This window comes from Mercenaria mercenaria, chromosome 5 (assembly GCF_021730395.1).
Source record: "Mercenaria mercenaria strain notata chromosome 5, MADL_Memer_1, whole genome shotgun sequence".
Lineage (NCBI taxonomy): Eukaryota > Metazoa > Mollusca > Bivalvia > Venerida > Veneridae > Mercenaria > Mercenaria mercenaria.
The window spans coordinates 68,327,854-68,344,229 of record NC_069365.1 but is presented as its reverse complement, the minus strand read 5'-3'; the positions used below and the strand labels follow the sequence as shown (position 1 = coordinate 68,344,229).

General features: G+C 33.1%; 2 protein-coding genes across 3 annotated transcripts in view; one reads left to right on the top strand and one right to left on the bottom strand.

The window, feature by feature from the left end:
- The window catches only part of LOC123557515 (CD109 antigen-like), a 35,543-nt gene extending 25,778 nt beyond the window's left edge, over positions 1-9,765 (top strand). For both annotated transcript variants that reach the window (XM_053543828.1, XM_053543827.1), the window contains exons 25-36: positions 705-786; positions 1,143-1,299; positions 1,776-1,853; positions 2,386-2,560; positions 2,893-3,101; positions 3,566-3,724; positions 3,950-4,012; positions 4,989-5,098; positions 5,616-5,763; positions 6,491-6,593; positions 8,222-8,328; positions 9,080-9,765. In XM_053543828.1, the coding sequence (XP_053399803.1) occupies positions 705-786; positions 1,143-1,299; positions 1,776-1,853; positions 2,386-2,560; positions 2,893-3,101; positions 3,566-3,724; positions 3,950-4,012; positions 4,989-5,098; positions 5,616-5,763; positions 6,491-6,593; positions 8,222-8,328; positions 9,080-9,091 (1,403 nt within the window). In that variant the 3' untranslated portion in view covers positions 9,092-9,765. The remainder of the gene's footprint in view (positions 1-704; positions 787-1,142; positions 1,300-1,775; positions 1,854-2,385; positions 2,561-2,892; positions 3,102-3,565; positions 3,725-3,949; positions 4,013-4,988; positions 5,099-5,615; positions 5,764-6,490; positions 6,594-8,221; positions 8,329-9,079) is intronic.
- Positions 9,766-10,230: 465 nt separating this feature from the next.
- LOC123559105 (uncharacterized) lies at positions 10,231-13,828 on the bottom strand. The gene is made up of 7 exons (XM_053543826.1): positions 13,715-13,828; positions 13,312-13,486; positions 11,958-12,020; positions 11,525-11,662; positions 10,934-11,032; positions 10,603-10,667; positions 10,231-10,385 (listed from the first exon to the last, which is right to left on the bottom strand). Exons 1-7 carry the CDS (start codon positions 13,778-13,780, stop codon positions 10,380-10,382), a joined length of 612 nt encoding a protein of 203 aa, XP_053399801.1. The 5' UTR covers positions 13,781-13,828; the 3' UTR covers positions 10,231-10,379.
- Positions 13,829-16,376: the final 2,548 nt, after the last annotated feature.

Sequence of the window (16,376 nt, the reverse complement as noted above, 5' to 3'; positions counted from 1 at the left end):
GTATCAACCTTGGGTTTTGATATTTCAGCTGTTTTGTAAAATGAAAAACGCAATAAGTAGTTAAAAACGAACTCAAACTCATCATAATTAGCTGTATTACGTAGAAAAATGATAGAATTTTGTGTTTTTACAAGTTATTCTATTTTTCTGAGACCATGGTTGCCCAGGACAAAGCTAACTTATAGTTATTTTTGCTATGGTCTAGGATACCTGAGTACACCTCACTCAAATGATTATATCTTTACTTTGAATCTACCGATGGTTTTCATTCATATGGCTATTTGTAACCAATAAATTGCTCTATAATGTGCCGAAACCCGCATTAAAAAATAAGCACCGGTTACGGAACTACACACGGAGTAACATTATTTATTGAACGCCCCTCGTAAAAGTCACGTTAATGGCGATATGATCCGTACTATTTTAGCTAAAAATATTTATATAAATTATAACAATTTGATAAGAGTAAACGTATATGCCACAAAAAGACCATTCGTTCTGCATCGGGAAATATGCATTTGTTCTTCCGCGGAGGTATATTTTGCTGCAACAGTCGCGCAATATCTCCGCGGAGGAGCTCCAGCAAAACTTATACCGTATAAAAACAGTGATCATGACTCTAACCCTTAACAACTGTGTGTTGTTCTATATTAATTCTGTGCATTGTGTGTGATCATGTAAATATTCATATTTATACATTACAGGTTATCAACGTGAATTGACATACCAGCATGATGATGGGTCTTTTAGTGCTTTTGGAAACAGTGATAAATCAGGAAGCATGTGGTAAGCTAATATTGTGTAAAGTCATAACATATTTAGATTCTGATGAAACTGCCAAACGATGTAATGTTTAATTTTCATATAACATTTCTTGGACCACTGATGAGTGATGACAAAGAAACACATATCATAGTGCTAAGCATTACTCTGACGAATCCATGTTAGCGAGAAAATATATTTCTACAGTTTGATCGTATAACTTCTGTATAAAATATAAAGGACCTCTCAAACTCGAGATTACAAGTATTGTCTTTATGAATAATTTTACGGAAAGGGAAACACACTTGTGCATTACTTTAGACGTTTATCAATATAGTTTTTTTATTTATTCATAACATATAGAATGAAATCATTTGTAGGCTGTCTGCATTTGTTCTCAAGTCCTTCGTCCAGGCAAAGCCGTATATTTTTGTCGATGATGACGTCATTAAGAAGACTGTTTCTTGGATCCTTAAATATCAGAACGAGAACGGCTCGTTCCCGGAGCCCGGTCGTGTTCTTCACACAGAAATGCAGGTAAAGGTCGATGAAAACCTAATTTAGGACAAAATAGAACATATATTTAGAAACATTATAAGGGCATACTTGAATGTACGCACGTGAAAACAAATAATCCAGACCAAGATTTTGAGTCAAAGTGAATTCAGAAGCTATTTATTTAGGAAGCTCGATATACGTAGCATTAAGTTATATTGAATATTACTGCATTGTGGAACATCTATTTTATTATCTGTTGCCGAAAAAAATGTGCTGTTGAAACTGATTGCATTTGCATTCATGCTTCTGCTCACTGCTGACTTTTAAATGCTTTAATGTTTCAAACATTCAAGCCCTTTTGGTTTTATTGGCCAACAAATGCAAACGATATAATGCATTTAATTTATCATCATACGCATATATGAGAAATCCAGAAAAGCGGAGTACATTTAAGTGCACTAGACACAAATAACTAATCATAAACAGTTTGGTTAATTCAAAATACTACCTTTCAGGGAGGCTCTACGGCTGGTGAACGGTCTCTAACAGCCTTTGTACTGGCAGCATTACTGGAAGCTCGAGTAGTGGAGAGGGTAAGTATTGCACATATTTTTCCCACTAAGCAACACATACCAATGAAAACAAAAACAGATGACGTCACTGTGCTCAAAATGGCTGTTGTCCCCTTAGACAGATACTATTGTACTGCAGTCCGATTTTATAAAAAACAAATTTAGCTGGTTTACAATATACTAGTGGTTGTATTCAGGTGCCTGTTCTTGATTGAAAGAGCACTCGTGTATTTTCGTCCGCCATAAAAAGCCCCGAAGTTTTCAAAACCTATCATCAACGGTGTGACGTAATAAAAGTAAAATATGGAAAATAATCCACACATTCCAAAGAAGAAAAAGTATACTAGCTTTACATTAGTTTGCCTCGTTTTATTGAATATAATCAGTATTTTAGTTGTTGCTTATGATAGAATATCATTTATGCTGTTTCCTCACTTACTGCTAAATTAAAGATCAGCCCTTTACTGTAACAAGGGCCACAGAATGGATATAAAAATAATTTATGCGTGACCACGGTATTTTATTAAAATAAATGGTTAAATTCTTGTTGTAGGTCGATGCTCAAATAAACAATAGTGTACAATTAGCAATGAAGTTCTTGGAGGATCAGTTACCATTGACAACGGATATATATGAAACTGCAATAATAGCTTATGTCCTTACATTGGGTGGAAGTCCTCGTGCCAAAGAAGCAATGGATAAACTCCAGGCCATGAGTACAGTAGAGGGTACTTATATCTACATTTATGCATTTTGTACCATATGACCTCAACGACTTTGCTGTAAAGCTCTGATTTCAAACTATTTATTTGTTCAACGATACTTTTGTGGTTTTTACTGAACATCATGATAGCACTTACTTGAAACACTTAATTAAAATGAAAATCGAGTGACATGGTCATAAAGTTGCAAACTTACAATTATATAATAAAATGTTCCCATTCGTTCTTCATGTAAAGAATGCAAATATTGCAATGTTCAATACAAATGTGCTTTAACAATATTTCAATAAAGTAATCACCAGTAAATACAAGAGACAACTGTCTCATTCTTTCTTTAGGTGGAATGAAATACTGGAAGAAAGCTACAGCACCGACAAATCCTGACCTCAATCCATGGGAGAAGGACAAGGGCAAAGCGTTGAATATTGAGCTGACTGCCTATGCCCAACTGGCTCTTACGGCTGCCAATAACCATGACGATAGCCTCCAGGTTCTAAAATGGCTGACCAGCCAGAGGAATCCAAATGGTGGCTATTCTTCGACGCAGGTAGGTTGCTTTGCGTTCATTTGTCCAATTGAATTTAAAGCACTAAAATTTGGACAAACTAATTCAAATCTTAGGTTATGATTTGTCCTGTTATTGTCTTATCGTCAAATCGTTTAATTTCCTTTTATTTACTTGCTTTTTTTCTACGCAAGTGAATTGTTCTTTAAAAGTGATTGGACAGATTGAAATAACTTTTATTTTTTATCTTTTATCAGTTTATTGCCTTATCTTCGTTCTATTTAATTTTCTTTCACTTTAATATAATAACTCACAATTATTTCACATGTTTCCACGAAAACATAGGGCAAATATATACTAGTATTTGCTTGTTGTTCAATTTAATCCTTCGAGCAAGAAATCGTTTCTCCAAACTTGCAGGAACTTACACTCTTATTGTGGTGATAAAAAGAATCTTTAAAATGTATAAGTGTCATTTCTAATGTGGAAAGTGTTTGCTTTTAAAGGACACGATTGTTGCTCTGCAAGCATTGGCAAAGACAGCCGCTAAAGTATATTCAAAGGACTTCAACGCAAATGTCATCGTAACTGGACCAACAGGATCAAATATGCGAGAACAGTTTACTGTAACTAATGACAACGCACTGGTTTTACAGAGCCGAGAGGTAACAATTTTTAATTTCAAAGTTTAAAATGGGAAATGCGTAAGGAATAAGAAACACGTAAAAAAATTCTTGGTTGAATTCTATGCATCCAAATGATCTTTTTTATAAACTTGATTACTTTTAGTTAAAGGCCTTGTCTAAAATAGTCGCATACAATATCAAACGGCCATCTGGAATTCTACATAAGTGTCACGGATTTACACAAATATATATCTTTTTTTTCAGCTTCCTACCGATATATCTGAAGTGAACATTGTTGCCAATGGCACAGGACTTGCACTGGTAGAGGTAATAAATGTAACTTACTTTTATCTATGCAATGTTGGTACATGTTTATATATACCTGCATGTGTATCTTTTATTGTCTCTTTTAAATAGAGAAAGGAAACAATTTACATATACAAGGTAAAATACCAGAGTACTGATCTGTACCAAAGATTTTGTTAAATCATAATGGCAAATAACCACATATAATGTACATTTACAGGTTTAAAAAGTTCCGAAGTTGTGAGTTAAAGGTGGATAATCAGATTTTGGCCATGTAACGGATTTGTTCGAAACTTTAGCATCTGATCATTTACACTCATTTATGTTCACTTAACACTGAATACAAATAAGATTTTCACTGGAGGTATTTTTAAAATTTAATTTTCCTATCCTGGTTGCCCAACCAAGATAGAGTTATTTTATCATAAGTATAAATTTGATAAACATACTTTGCCTAAGGAAATGTATAAATATTAGACATATTGTAAAATATTTGTAAAATATGTGCATTAAAAATTATGTATTTAGATGGAATTCATTAGAAACGCAAGTTTGAAAAATTATTATTACCTCCCTTTACCTATCTTGGTTGCGCAACCAAGATAGATTGGAAATAAATGAATTCAGAAGCTACACACAGCTTTAAAACTTGCATTTTGGTTCAGATTGTTCAATAGTTGATATGTCTATCAAATGCAAATGTAAAACTAGACATTGTATCGAAATAAAAAGAAATACCCAGCTTTTTATATACTTTCATATTAAAGGGGAGTAATTACAAAATTTTATAAAAATAATAAAATATACATTTCAAATAGGAATCTAACTCTGAGTCTATGCAATCGGTCTTTTTGTTCCTTAAATAATTCTCTACCAGAATATACAAAAAGTAAAAAATGTTGAATAAATGTGATTGACCACCTTTAAATACAAGTCTGTGTTAGCATTATGTCTATGTTAGCATTATGAAACAATTTAATATTTTTTTCTTTTATAGGTGGCAGTGTTTTATAACATCGATCGGGATGACGATAAACCGAGCTTTTATTCAAAGATCACAATTCCAGAGGAATCTATAGATCATTTTGTGGTTGAAGTTTGTACCAGGTCAGTTCTTGCTAAAAATCTTTTTTCCGTCAAGATAAAATAATTATAGGTGATTAGATTTTTTTGGTGAAATATGTACAAGTTCTTCAGCGTAAATAGTGCGCGACTTTAGGAGCGCAATATCATTCCGCGAAGGAACAAATGCATATTTCCCGATGCATATCTAATTATCATTTTATTACATACGTATCTATACTTATAATTATTATATAAATGATATAAATTTGTTCTTTAAGCCGGAGTAGAATTGAAAATATCGTCGTTAAAATACTTTTAAAGGCGATTACATACATGAAACTGACGTCTCAAACACATATCACATATCCGATATGAAGTTTGAATGTTAATATGGAAAATATTACCGTTTCAGGTTTCAATGGAGTTTATATACGAGTATGTAATAATTGCTTGCGTAAATAACACCATTGTAACAGTTACTTTACGAGTGTAATTTTAACTGTACTAATAATTCTTTAGTTGCCGTTATTGATAGAGTTATGTGCTTTGATATTTGCAGTTATCTTAAGGAAGGTGCAGCTGGTATGTCAGTGATAGAGATAGGCTACCCGTCAGGTTTCACTGCAGACAAAGCTGGAATTAGTAAACATAAAATGCTCAAACGTATAGAAGATGGTGATAAGAAAATTATTCTGTATCTAGACGAGGTAAGTGTCACATGAGATCTTGTATTGCCTAGTAAATCAGGAGTGACAAAAAGTCTTTTATTGTATAATAATTAAATCGGGAATGACAAAGTGGCCTTTTTTATAGATTTTTTAGTTAATATGGTAATTTATTGCATTTTTATCACGGGTATATAAGTTGATCGAGATTGAAAAATGATGCCCTTATTGCCAAGTAAATCTGGCATTACAATGCTAATTTTATTGTCCAGTAAATCTGGCATTACATGGCTACTTTTATTGTCCAGTAAAGAGGGTGTGCGAGATGATGTATTTGTTTGTCTAGTAAATCAGGGACTGACAAAAGAAGTCATTTTATTGTCCCGTAATATAGGATGTACCAGAAGATATATTTTCTTGCCCAGTAACTCAGGGAGAGATAAAGGGGACCTTTGTTTGCGCAGTTTGTCAAGAGTACAAAGTACAAAAGTACAATTCCTAAAATAATTACTCACAACGTATGAAATAATATCGGCAAATATGTACATTGATGTAAATAATCATAGGATGAAATCTTTGTCATGACACTGAACACCTCGACTTTATGTAAACAACTGTAAAATAATTCAAGAGTTAACAAATACTATTGAGGACAATAGAAATTCTAAATTTCTGCCACTTAGTTGGGATTACTTTGGTCCTAGAAAATTAAGCTGTGGTCATTGGTTATCTTTTTGCATAACTTTGCATTTTCGAATGTTTTTAACAGATAGGGAAGAAAGAAATGTGCTTCAGAGTACCAATGGAGAGATCAGACCTTGTCGCAGGAGCACAACCTGTCCCAGTGAAAGTGTATGATTATTATGAGCCAAGTAAGTAAATTTCTAACAGTCACATCAGTGACTTTTTTGTATTTTTAATATCAGGTCAATACATTCAGAATCACTGCAGTGTATTTGTATGTTCAATGTCAGGTAGTTATACCCAGAAACAGTGCGGTGTATTCGTAATTTCGATTCCAAGTCAGTACATCCTTTAAGGCTTTTCCCCTGCAGTGTATTTGAATTGTAAATGTCAGTTCAATATATCATTACCCAGTGCAGCATATTAAAAAAATGTATTTTCAATGTCCAGTCAATACATTAAAAAACACAGCCGTGTAATTTTAACTTGATATATCCAGAAACACAGCTGCAGTGCATTTGTATTCTCAATGTTAAGTCGGAAAATCCAGAAACACCGCAGTGTATTTGTATTCTCAATGCTAAGCCGATAAATCCAGAAACACCGCAGTGTATTTGTATTCTCAATGTTAAGTCGGTAAATCCAGAAACACCGCAGTATATTTGTATTCTCAATGTTAAGTCGGTAATTCCAGAAACACCGCAGTGTATTTGTATTCTCAATGTTAAGTCGGTAAATCCAGAAACTCGGTAATTCCAGAAACACCGCAGTGTATTTGTATTCTCAATGTTAAGTCGGTAATTCCAGAAACACCGCAGTGTATTTGTATTCTCAATGTTAAGTCGGTAATTCCAGAAACACCGCAGTGTATTTGTATTCTCAATGTTAAGTCGGTAAATCCAGAAACACCGCAGTGTATCCAGAAACACCACAGTGTATTTCTATTCTCAATGTTAAGTCGGTAAATCCAGAAACACCGCAGTGTATTTGTATTCTCAATGTTAAGTCGGTAAATCCAGAAACACCGCAGTGTATCCAGAAACACCGCAGTGTATTTGTATTCTCAATGTTAAGTCGGTAAATCCAGAAACACCGCAGTGTATTTGTATTCTCAAGTTCAGATCTATATATCAAGAGACTCTGCAACGTGTTTATACTGATAATGTCAATATATCCAGAAACACTGCATCCAGAAACAATGCATTGTAATTGTATTCTCAATGTCAGCAAATCCAGAAACTCAAATAAAATTATGAACGTTGACTGTGTTATCTGAACAAAAATTCGAAAGTCAAATGAAAGTAGTTTTATAAGTAAACATAAGTTCTCCAGCATATTTCTTGATAAAAATGTAATAACCTATAAATATTGTTATATTTGACCTAAAGATATTTAACAGCTTGAACTGGGAACATAGTAAAAATTTAATTATGTGGGACGTAAAGTGTTCTTTTTATTTGTATTTTAAAAGGATAGTAGAGTAGAGCCGCCAAAATACCCTGAAGATATATTCATATAATTAATAAACTGTATCTGTGCAAACATGGAATAAACATGTTTCTGTGGTTAAACAGTACTGTATGTTTTAAATACAAAACGTGTTTTTAATGTCACTTAAATGTGTAAAGTGATATTTAGCTGTGCTTGCTGCTCAACATTCATAGTGAGTTTCTAGTTTGAACCAGGTTAATATTTGATGAAGTCTTTTAATCTAGTGATGAAATGTTTTAGCGAAAAATGGGGAGAGAGAGGCATTGTACAATAAAAAATAAATGTTCAAAATTTCATTGTAATAACATAACCGTTTCTTTCACAGCCGACCAAGTGACGTCGTTCTACGTCCCTGAAGCTATTCGTAAGTCAGATGTGTGTGGAGTCTGTAAAAAGGAGTGTGATTTCTGTCAGGAAAAGCGTAGACCATGGGTTTGTTTTCATTTTTATGTTTTGACATTGATACATAAATCATCATGGCCGACAATTTTGCTTAATTGCCTTAAAATTTAAAATGTTCGAAACTAGAAATTCCCTTTACTAAACGAGAAGGAAGTTTCAAAAGATATCAAGCGTGATCCTTTAAACATGTTTGATAATTGATTGTAACTTTGTTTCTTGATAACACTTTCTTTTTTTAAAAAATCTCAAGATACTAAATCTTTATTACAATACCTCCTTGTTTTCTTTCATGATTTTTTCTCTGAACTTCGAACAATATCATCACTTTAATTAAGACCACTTACGTGAAAACTTCAAAACTTGATAAACTGATTTTGTTAACATTGAATTGTTTTATGATCACGAGGGTTATAGAGGGTCAAGTAAGTTTTCACTGTAGGAATCCATACATATATGAAATGAGTGAGGTCAGAGTATGCTAGGATATTGTTTTGCTCAAAACTCGGCGTGCGTATGTTTGTTGCTTGGAAGTTAATAAAAAATCTATTCAGTACGCTTTCAACTTATACTGACATTGAAAACCGGCAACAAAGTTACATAAGCAAGAACTTCGTTGACAGCTGGAATGCGACTCGCCAGTATTGCGCTTGATAGAGGATTAATTAACAGCTGCTGTCTGAAATGAATGTCATAACGTTTTTATAACTTGCAGTTCAAATATAAACGTAGTAAGATAGAAAAAATAAACTCTTAAATGTTTCTGTTACTTTTTTATTTTCAGTGGAGACAATAGGACTGATACCAATATTCCAATCAGTAACCAGGGCAACGTTATAATTATGTTGTACCGGCAAGAAACATTTATGCCAATTTAGAAATATGTGTTCTAGTGTTTTATAAAGACTGAAAAACTAAGATGCAGATATTTTTGCTCCACTAAAGTGTTGATTTCTATGAAATATACCAAGTAATTATGTATCACCAATGACTATACTGCTTCCCATGTAATATTGTATTCGTCAAGAAATAAAATGGACTACATTTTACCATTTACGCCAAATGTATTACGACCGCGTCCCCTCAGATGTGCTGACAAGTTAAAGTTTCGTCGTCTCGTTTCTGAGAAGTTGTTTATAGGAGCCATGGTCTTAGGTTTGGCTTAATTTCCATTACAGAAGTGAGTTTCCTTCCTATTGGCTAGCCTTCGGTTAGCTTACACTCTGAACTTGTTTGTGCCATATTTGCATGATGTATAAATGGTACCTTTTTGTAACAGATTTTTTTACTTTCCATTGTATTTTGTTTTATCTGTACTTTCTTCATAATAATATCAATTTTTACAAGTACAATATGTTGTCCTCCGTATAATCAGTTCATTTAATAGAAAACATTTGTTTTAAATACTACAGTATGTCAATAATATTTCAAATATAAAATAATTTTGATAAATATGTTGTTTTGCTTTAACCCTGTCGTATTTTTATTTGTACAATTGTTCCGTTTAATTGTGTCATTTATAAGAAAAGAAAGAAATGTGTATACCATACACACGGCCCTTATCAGAATGTTGATTGTATTAGAAGGAGCAGGATCCCAAATTCACGATCTCAAATTTCGTAGTCCACAACTAGGCCACTGTGTATAGAGCACTACTGCGTATGATGTAAATTTCGAGTGGAATTAACAGCGTGTGAGAGTGAGATTCTCTCTGTTAACATAAGTTTACTCTCCAAATAAAGCACCCATTGAAAACGACAGAAGCCACGGTTTAATGCTAGACTGTGGAAAATGATCAGATCTACAAGATCTTAACGATGGTATCATAATAACATTAATTGCCAACATATCAGAAATGTAGTACAGATGTATAATTATCAAAATGATTTTCAAGAAAGAAAACGATAAAACAATACGTTCAGTCAAAACAAACACTTTCCTCGAAGTTTCTATGAACTTTATTGCAAAAAATAAAATTCAGAACCTCACACAAACAATGTGGAAATGTGATTCGATGAAAATGTTTGCAAAATATTTTTAAAAAATCAGCTTCGTCTAAATACACTTGTATTTTAATGTCCTTCTCAGCACTGAAATAAAGAAAAGAAGGCGTTGATAAGTGTAACTATACAGTAATGGAATATAATAGTTATGTTCAGCAAAGACTGGTTATTTTTGTGGTTTTTTTTATAAAAATCAAACTCGGTAGATACACAACATATATACCATTGAAAAGTACAATGTAATTTACGAGTAAAGTTAAATTTGTTAAAATGTGAAAATATTTGATAACGACAATATACTTGCATTATAATCTTGCCGCAGGTTGGCCATCATCAGGTTCCTCTCCAGCAGTTTCAAAGTCATTTGCACTAGAAACCAAATTTAGCTAACATTAAAAATAAGACGAAAACATGTATACGTGATCATTTCATGACAGTTTGTTTTGTGATTAACAGAAATTACAAGTTCTCTGTTTTTAAAGCATGAAAAGATCTTTCTCAGCATTGTTTATTTTACATGATGATCTTATTCTAATAACGGAGAAGGGTTGGGTAACGGAAATAGCTTAAGTAAATACTTTCTTTTTAATACTTGCTATTTTAATGCCGCGTTTTAAAAGTAACCGATTACTTACCCATAAATTCTTTGATATCTCTGTGAATGGCGGATTGGTTGACGTCTGATTCTAATACAATATTGGATAGGCTTTCTGCCACTGCTATGTTGGCGATTTCTGTAGTAACGGACATATATTTTATCAAAGATATCCCACGGAATGTTTTGTAAACAATAAAATGTAAAAAAATGTATTTAATACTTCTTATAGGCATTTTTGCATATTTCATGGGACACGTTGTCTTTAATTGATATTATATGTATCAACGTCTTAAATTATCACGATTTCAGTGATTTTTCTATATTTCGTTTAGGATTGCATGCAACGTTTTAGATGTTAATAGAAAAGGTATACTTTATAAATTCTGTTATAATATTTGTTGTACATTAATTTCCATTATGAAAAAGATATTAACATCTTTAAGAATTAATGATTTACAGTTTCTAAAGATATAAATTCTGTTACAAGCATATAAAAGACAGGAGAGCAGAGTTGACAAGGTAGCTTGCTAGAACCGTAGTATTACCAGACACTTTCATTTTGTACCTTTTGATGTTGGATAAAACAGACTTAACTGTATAGACTTAACTTATGACAAGTTAAACTTACGGCTGATGATACTTGGTGACAGAGAAACATTGTCTGCAGAATTTTCCATGATGACATTTGTGTTGCCTGGCAACGCCTGTCTCTCCATGCACAAAGTGCGTGCAACATTGTTTATGATACCGGTCACGTATTCTCCGACTGTAAAAGAGATAAAAGTTTTAGAACTAAATGAAATAAGTTTTATTTTGAGGTCTGATGATTGTTGGCAAACGTAATTTTATCAACCGGTCTGAAGCAGGCCTAACAGTATCATCATAAGTGGTACAAACCATTGGATGCTGGGAAATTGGTATACGGGGCAGATACAAACACCGTTCATTCCGTATAGTGGATCATCACATGATATATTAATAAACTCAAAATTTACATAAAAAGATAATATTAAACACAAAGTTTTCAAATATGTTTAAAGAAGAATTAGTGAAAGAATTACCGAGTTTTTCAACGCCTTCATTAATTCCTGTAGCTGGTGCAGTAACAACATCTTCTGGACATTCTGAAGACAAAATATTAACATAGTATCGTGTAGGGATAACGCATGTTTTTTCGTGTTATAACATCTGCAGAATTCCGAGGGACTAGTTGGTACCCGAGCCCGTAAGGGCGAGGGTACCAACGATTCCCGAGGGATTCTTATCGTGTTCTGTTATAACACGAAAAGAACATGCGTTAACGCTATTCTAGCATAAAACGCGTGAAAACCAGGTAAATGAATATATTGTCCCTCAACGTCATTGAATTTCCATGAAATGCGCGGTAAAGTCTACGTTGTTTATTCACGTTGACGTCAATTCCTTTTGAATTATCCGTTTTGGGGCCGTAAAACGTGTACGCTTTGTCACGGATCGCGCATATATAAAAAGGTGTTATAACAGCACGTGAGCGCGAGAATCTCTCTGTAAACACACGTTTTCTCTCCTGTTAAAACACCCCCGAAAAGTGACGATAACAGCAGTTTTATGCTAGAATATGCATTCATTAACAAATAAATTACTCATCTGTTATGATATTTAAATGGGAATATTTACATTCGCCCTATTCTTTTCCATTGAAACTTTTGACGTTCATTTCGTATGAACAGCAAAAGGAAAGGCTCGAAATTTACGTCAGCGCTGCTTACTGATAACCGACCGCTGACAGAATAGGATCGGCAAATTAAACATTGATCGCTAGCGCGATTCATGGATTTGCCGATCCTATTCTGTCGTTCATTTCATTTCTAAAATATTCTCTACACTATAGTAAATTGCAAAAAAAAAGAAAATCAAATGTGAAAATTTCAGATATTCATCAGACTGATATTTGTAAACAATTCCAACGAACCTCTCTTTGCTAAGCTTGAATTTCATATATGGCATAGTTAAACTTTCACAGTAGCTAACACAGTAGATGTCATACTTTATAAAATAGTCACACAAGCGTTTCTATCAAAACTACGGCATAGAATTCACAAAACAGCATTGTATTTACTTCATATTTGCACTTACAGTGCAACCTCTGTAGAGCAACACCCTTTGGGAGATACAAATATTGACTGTTATGTAGAGGTTGTTGTTCTAGAGAGGTAAATTTGATAGAATATTTCAGCTGAGGGAAATTTTGATGATGTTGTTATAGAGAGGTTTTTGCTTAATCATTTAAGAGAGTGCCACTCTGGACAGGCTGTACTGACAAAAAAGGTGTATTTAGTTTTACGAATCTAAACTATTATATAAATCATTTAATGTGTTCATTAAATTTTTATGCTATACATTGTATTTTCATTATCTTAACAAAAATTCACAAACCTTTTGCAGTTGTCCCTGGTGCAGCTAAGCTTTCTGGTAGTATTTTGTTTGTCTTGTAAGTTTTGGTAATAACCATGTCCATGGTACCAGTCTCGTTTACAATTGTTGATGGGTCTATCGTCTGACCCCTAGGAGCATAAAATCGTCGGCGGAGACGATTTCTGAATCTGGCCCACTGGAAACAAAAATGCACCTTTCGATGTGATAATTATATATAATGTGGTGACTGATAAAACTAAAGTCCATGTTATTTTCTGCCAATATTAAAAGATATCTTCATAAATTATTTCTTAATTTTTTTTTTAAATCTTAATTTAGTGGCAATTTGCAGTAACTTTCAGTAATACCTATTTCACTCTCAAATATCTTTTTTCATGCAACTATGCTCTCGCTTTCGACTTACCCGTTCATTACAGGATTGCTTAAAGTTTACAATCCACGCAAAACATCCAGTACTTTCTTTATCCATAATTATTTCATGATGAAAAATTTGGAATAATTTAGCGCTGTCCGCTTCACTTAAGGAGGTAGGTTACCTTGTTACCAGGGTAAATTCAAATTAGTTGAACCGCAGTGATTTTTTGTATTTCGTGTAATTTAATGTTTTAACTACTACAATATCAGTTCCGTTTATCTCTGTCCCTTCAAGTACAATTTTTATCCAGGTTTGAAGTACATGACCCTCTTAAGGTATTTTATATAGAAAGAAGAAGGAAAATACGGATATTTAACACTTTTCAGTGTATTTTGGTTTCATTGTTATCCGTAGAAGTCTGCATAATTAATAGTTTTACTAGTATGCGCATTAGCTTTCTAATAAAAACTTAAAATGTATATGTCGCGGGGCTCGTGTTTCCATGGTAACGCATTTTCTCTCATTTTTCAAGAATTATGTATGAAAACGGGGTTTTCGACGGCTTCAGTGCCATTCTGTTATTGACCAACATGGAATATTTGGGTAATATGATTAGCAAAATACCAAGATCTTTACATGGTACTATGTTTTTCTTAACGTTTAGAGTAACCATGACAACAGAGATGTTTAAACTAGCTTATATGTTGCTTTTTATCGTAATTTCTTATAAAAAAATATTATGTAAAATTATCTTTCTTGTTAATGTAGCTTTAAAACATCTTATTTCTAACGTAAGTAATATTTTCGTATGAACTGCAGTTAATTTAACAAATTTCACAGCTTAAAATACTTACAGCAGTGCCCGTCGTCTGACATTTTTATTGAAAAATCGTTCTGCATGCTGCTATTATTCTCATAGATATTGTTGAAATGAAAATAAAAAGCCGAAGCTGTGTTCCTTAAATAGACCAGTGTCAACGCTTTTGAATTTTACAATTAGACATATAGGTCACGGGCTTCGTTTCCATGGTAACATCAATTTAATTCAAGACACCACAATTTTATACTGAAATTTGAACAATTTTAGAGCTTAGTTTTAGTATTTAAGTAACAAATTATCAACGGAAACTGGGAAATAGGTATAACAAATCAAACTGCCCAATTTTTATTTGTAAATGACCGTAATAAGTTACCTTTCAGCCAACTATATTCCCAATCACATCAGTTACCATCATCCATTTTCTTACATTCCGCATAACATTTCAATATAATTACATAAAAGAAGCAAAATATTGATCATTTTTCAGAGCAAAAGACTAATAAAAAGTATTTCAACAAATAATGGCTGTTTAAAAATAGTTCAAATAAAGAAAAAGCACAGAATAACGTACTTTCAAAATAAAAGCTATAAATTTTGCGCGGTAACTGACACGTAACGTCATGACGTCAATGACGTCATTTTAAGGCAACAATGTTTTGAAGCGTTTCTGCGGCAATTCATTCATTATTTCTGCATTATTAAACCATTAAACATAAGATCGGAGACAGGTTCAAGATTTATTTCCAGAAGAATGGATATACAAACACATTTAGTTTGTCGTAAACGTCGTCGTAAATCGTCATGTTAGCTTCCGGTTGGACATGCGCACTTACAAATATCAAGGTAACCTACCTCCTTAAATGATCTCTCGTTGCTTATGAACGGCGTCAATTGTTTTCATGACGTCGTGACGTTAACTTTAGAGACGTATGATAAAGTCCGAAAATATACAAATAATTCAAATATCTGTTGGTACAAGCAATTTGATTGGTTTAGCCAGGAAGTTCTAATACGTATAGTCGTATCAGGTTTAGCCCTGACGTCCATATACTGATGAACCCTTGATTTTTGTATTTATGCGCGTATTTCAGCGTTGCATCATTGTCGAATCAGGAAGCAGTAAAACGGCGACAACTTTCTTATAAGGTTATAACACACTAAATAGCTGTTCTTCTTTATCATCTATATAAAATTGACATATTTCCAATGGCGGCAGCACACATCAGGTTCTATTTTAGATGTCTGTAAGTTACATTTTCTTGAAGAATATTATATTGTCAGTGCTGAATAAAAATTAATAGAAAAGTGAAGGGTCATGTTTTATTCAAGAAAAATATTTTCAGTCAAACACACAAACTGCAAAATCAGCTAAATCATGAGACCCCACATTGTAGTGGTGGTGTATGATCTAAGTGTCCATGACAAAATTTGTCATGTCATTATTTCATTATAAAAATGATACCTACATGTCAAGCATAGATATGCCATATGATTTCAGCAAAAACAAAATGCAAAGAAAATAAGGAAAGTAGCTCTACAGAGCAAAAAGCTAAGGCCTACTAGTATTTGAATCCGCCATTTTGCGACCATTTTTTGCGCTATTTTCCTGTTTAGTGTCTGTATGGCATATGAACTCATTTCCTTAGTTACTGTTTGATCTGCCTAATCCGTATCAGTTCTTTTTTTTTTTTTTTTGTAAATTTCGCCTTTATTTTGCAAGATTTTAATATCAACTAAAAATGTATCGTTCTAAAGGTCTAAGGCAGCGATAGCAAGATCTTTTCGGATTTTTTAAAAATAACTTTAATAAGGTCAATTTTATGACCAACATGGATTTCCACGTTGTGAAAATCGGGCAATGTTGCCATTTTTATATTTTTAGAAATTTCA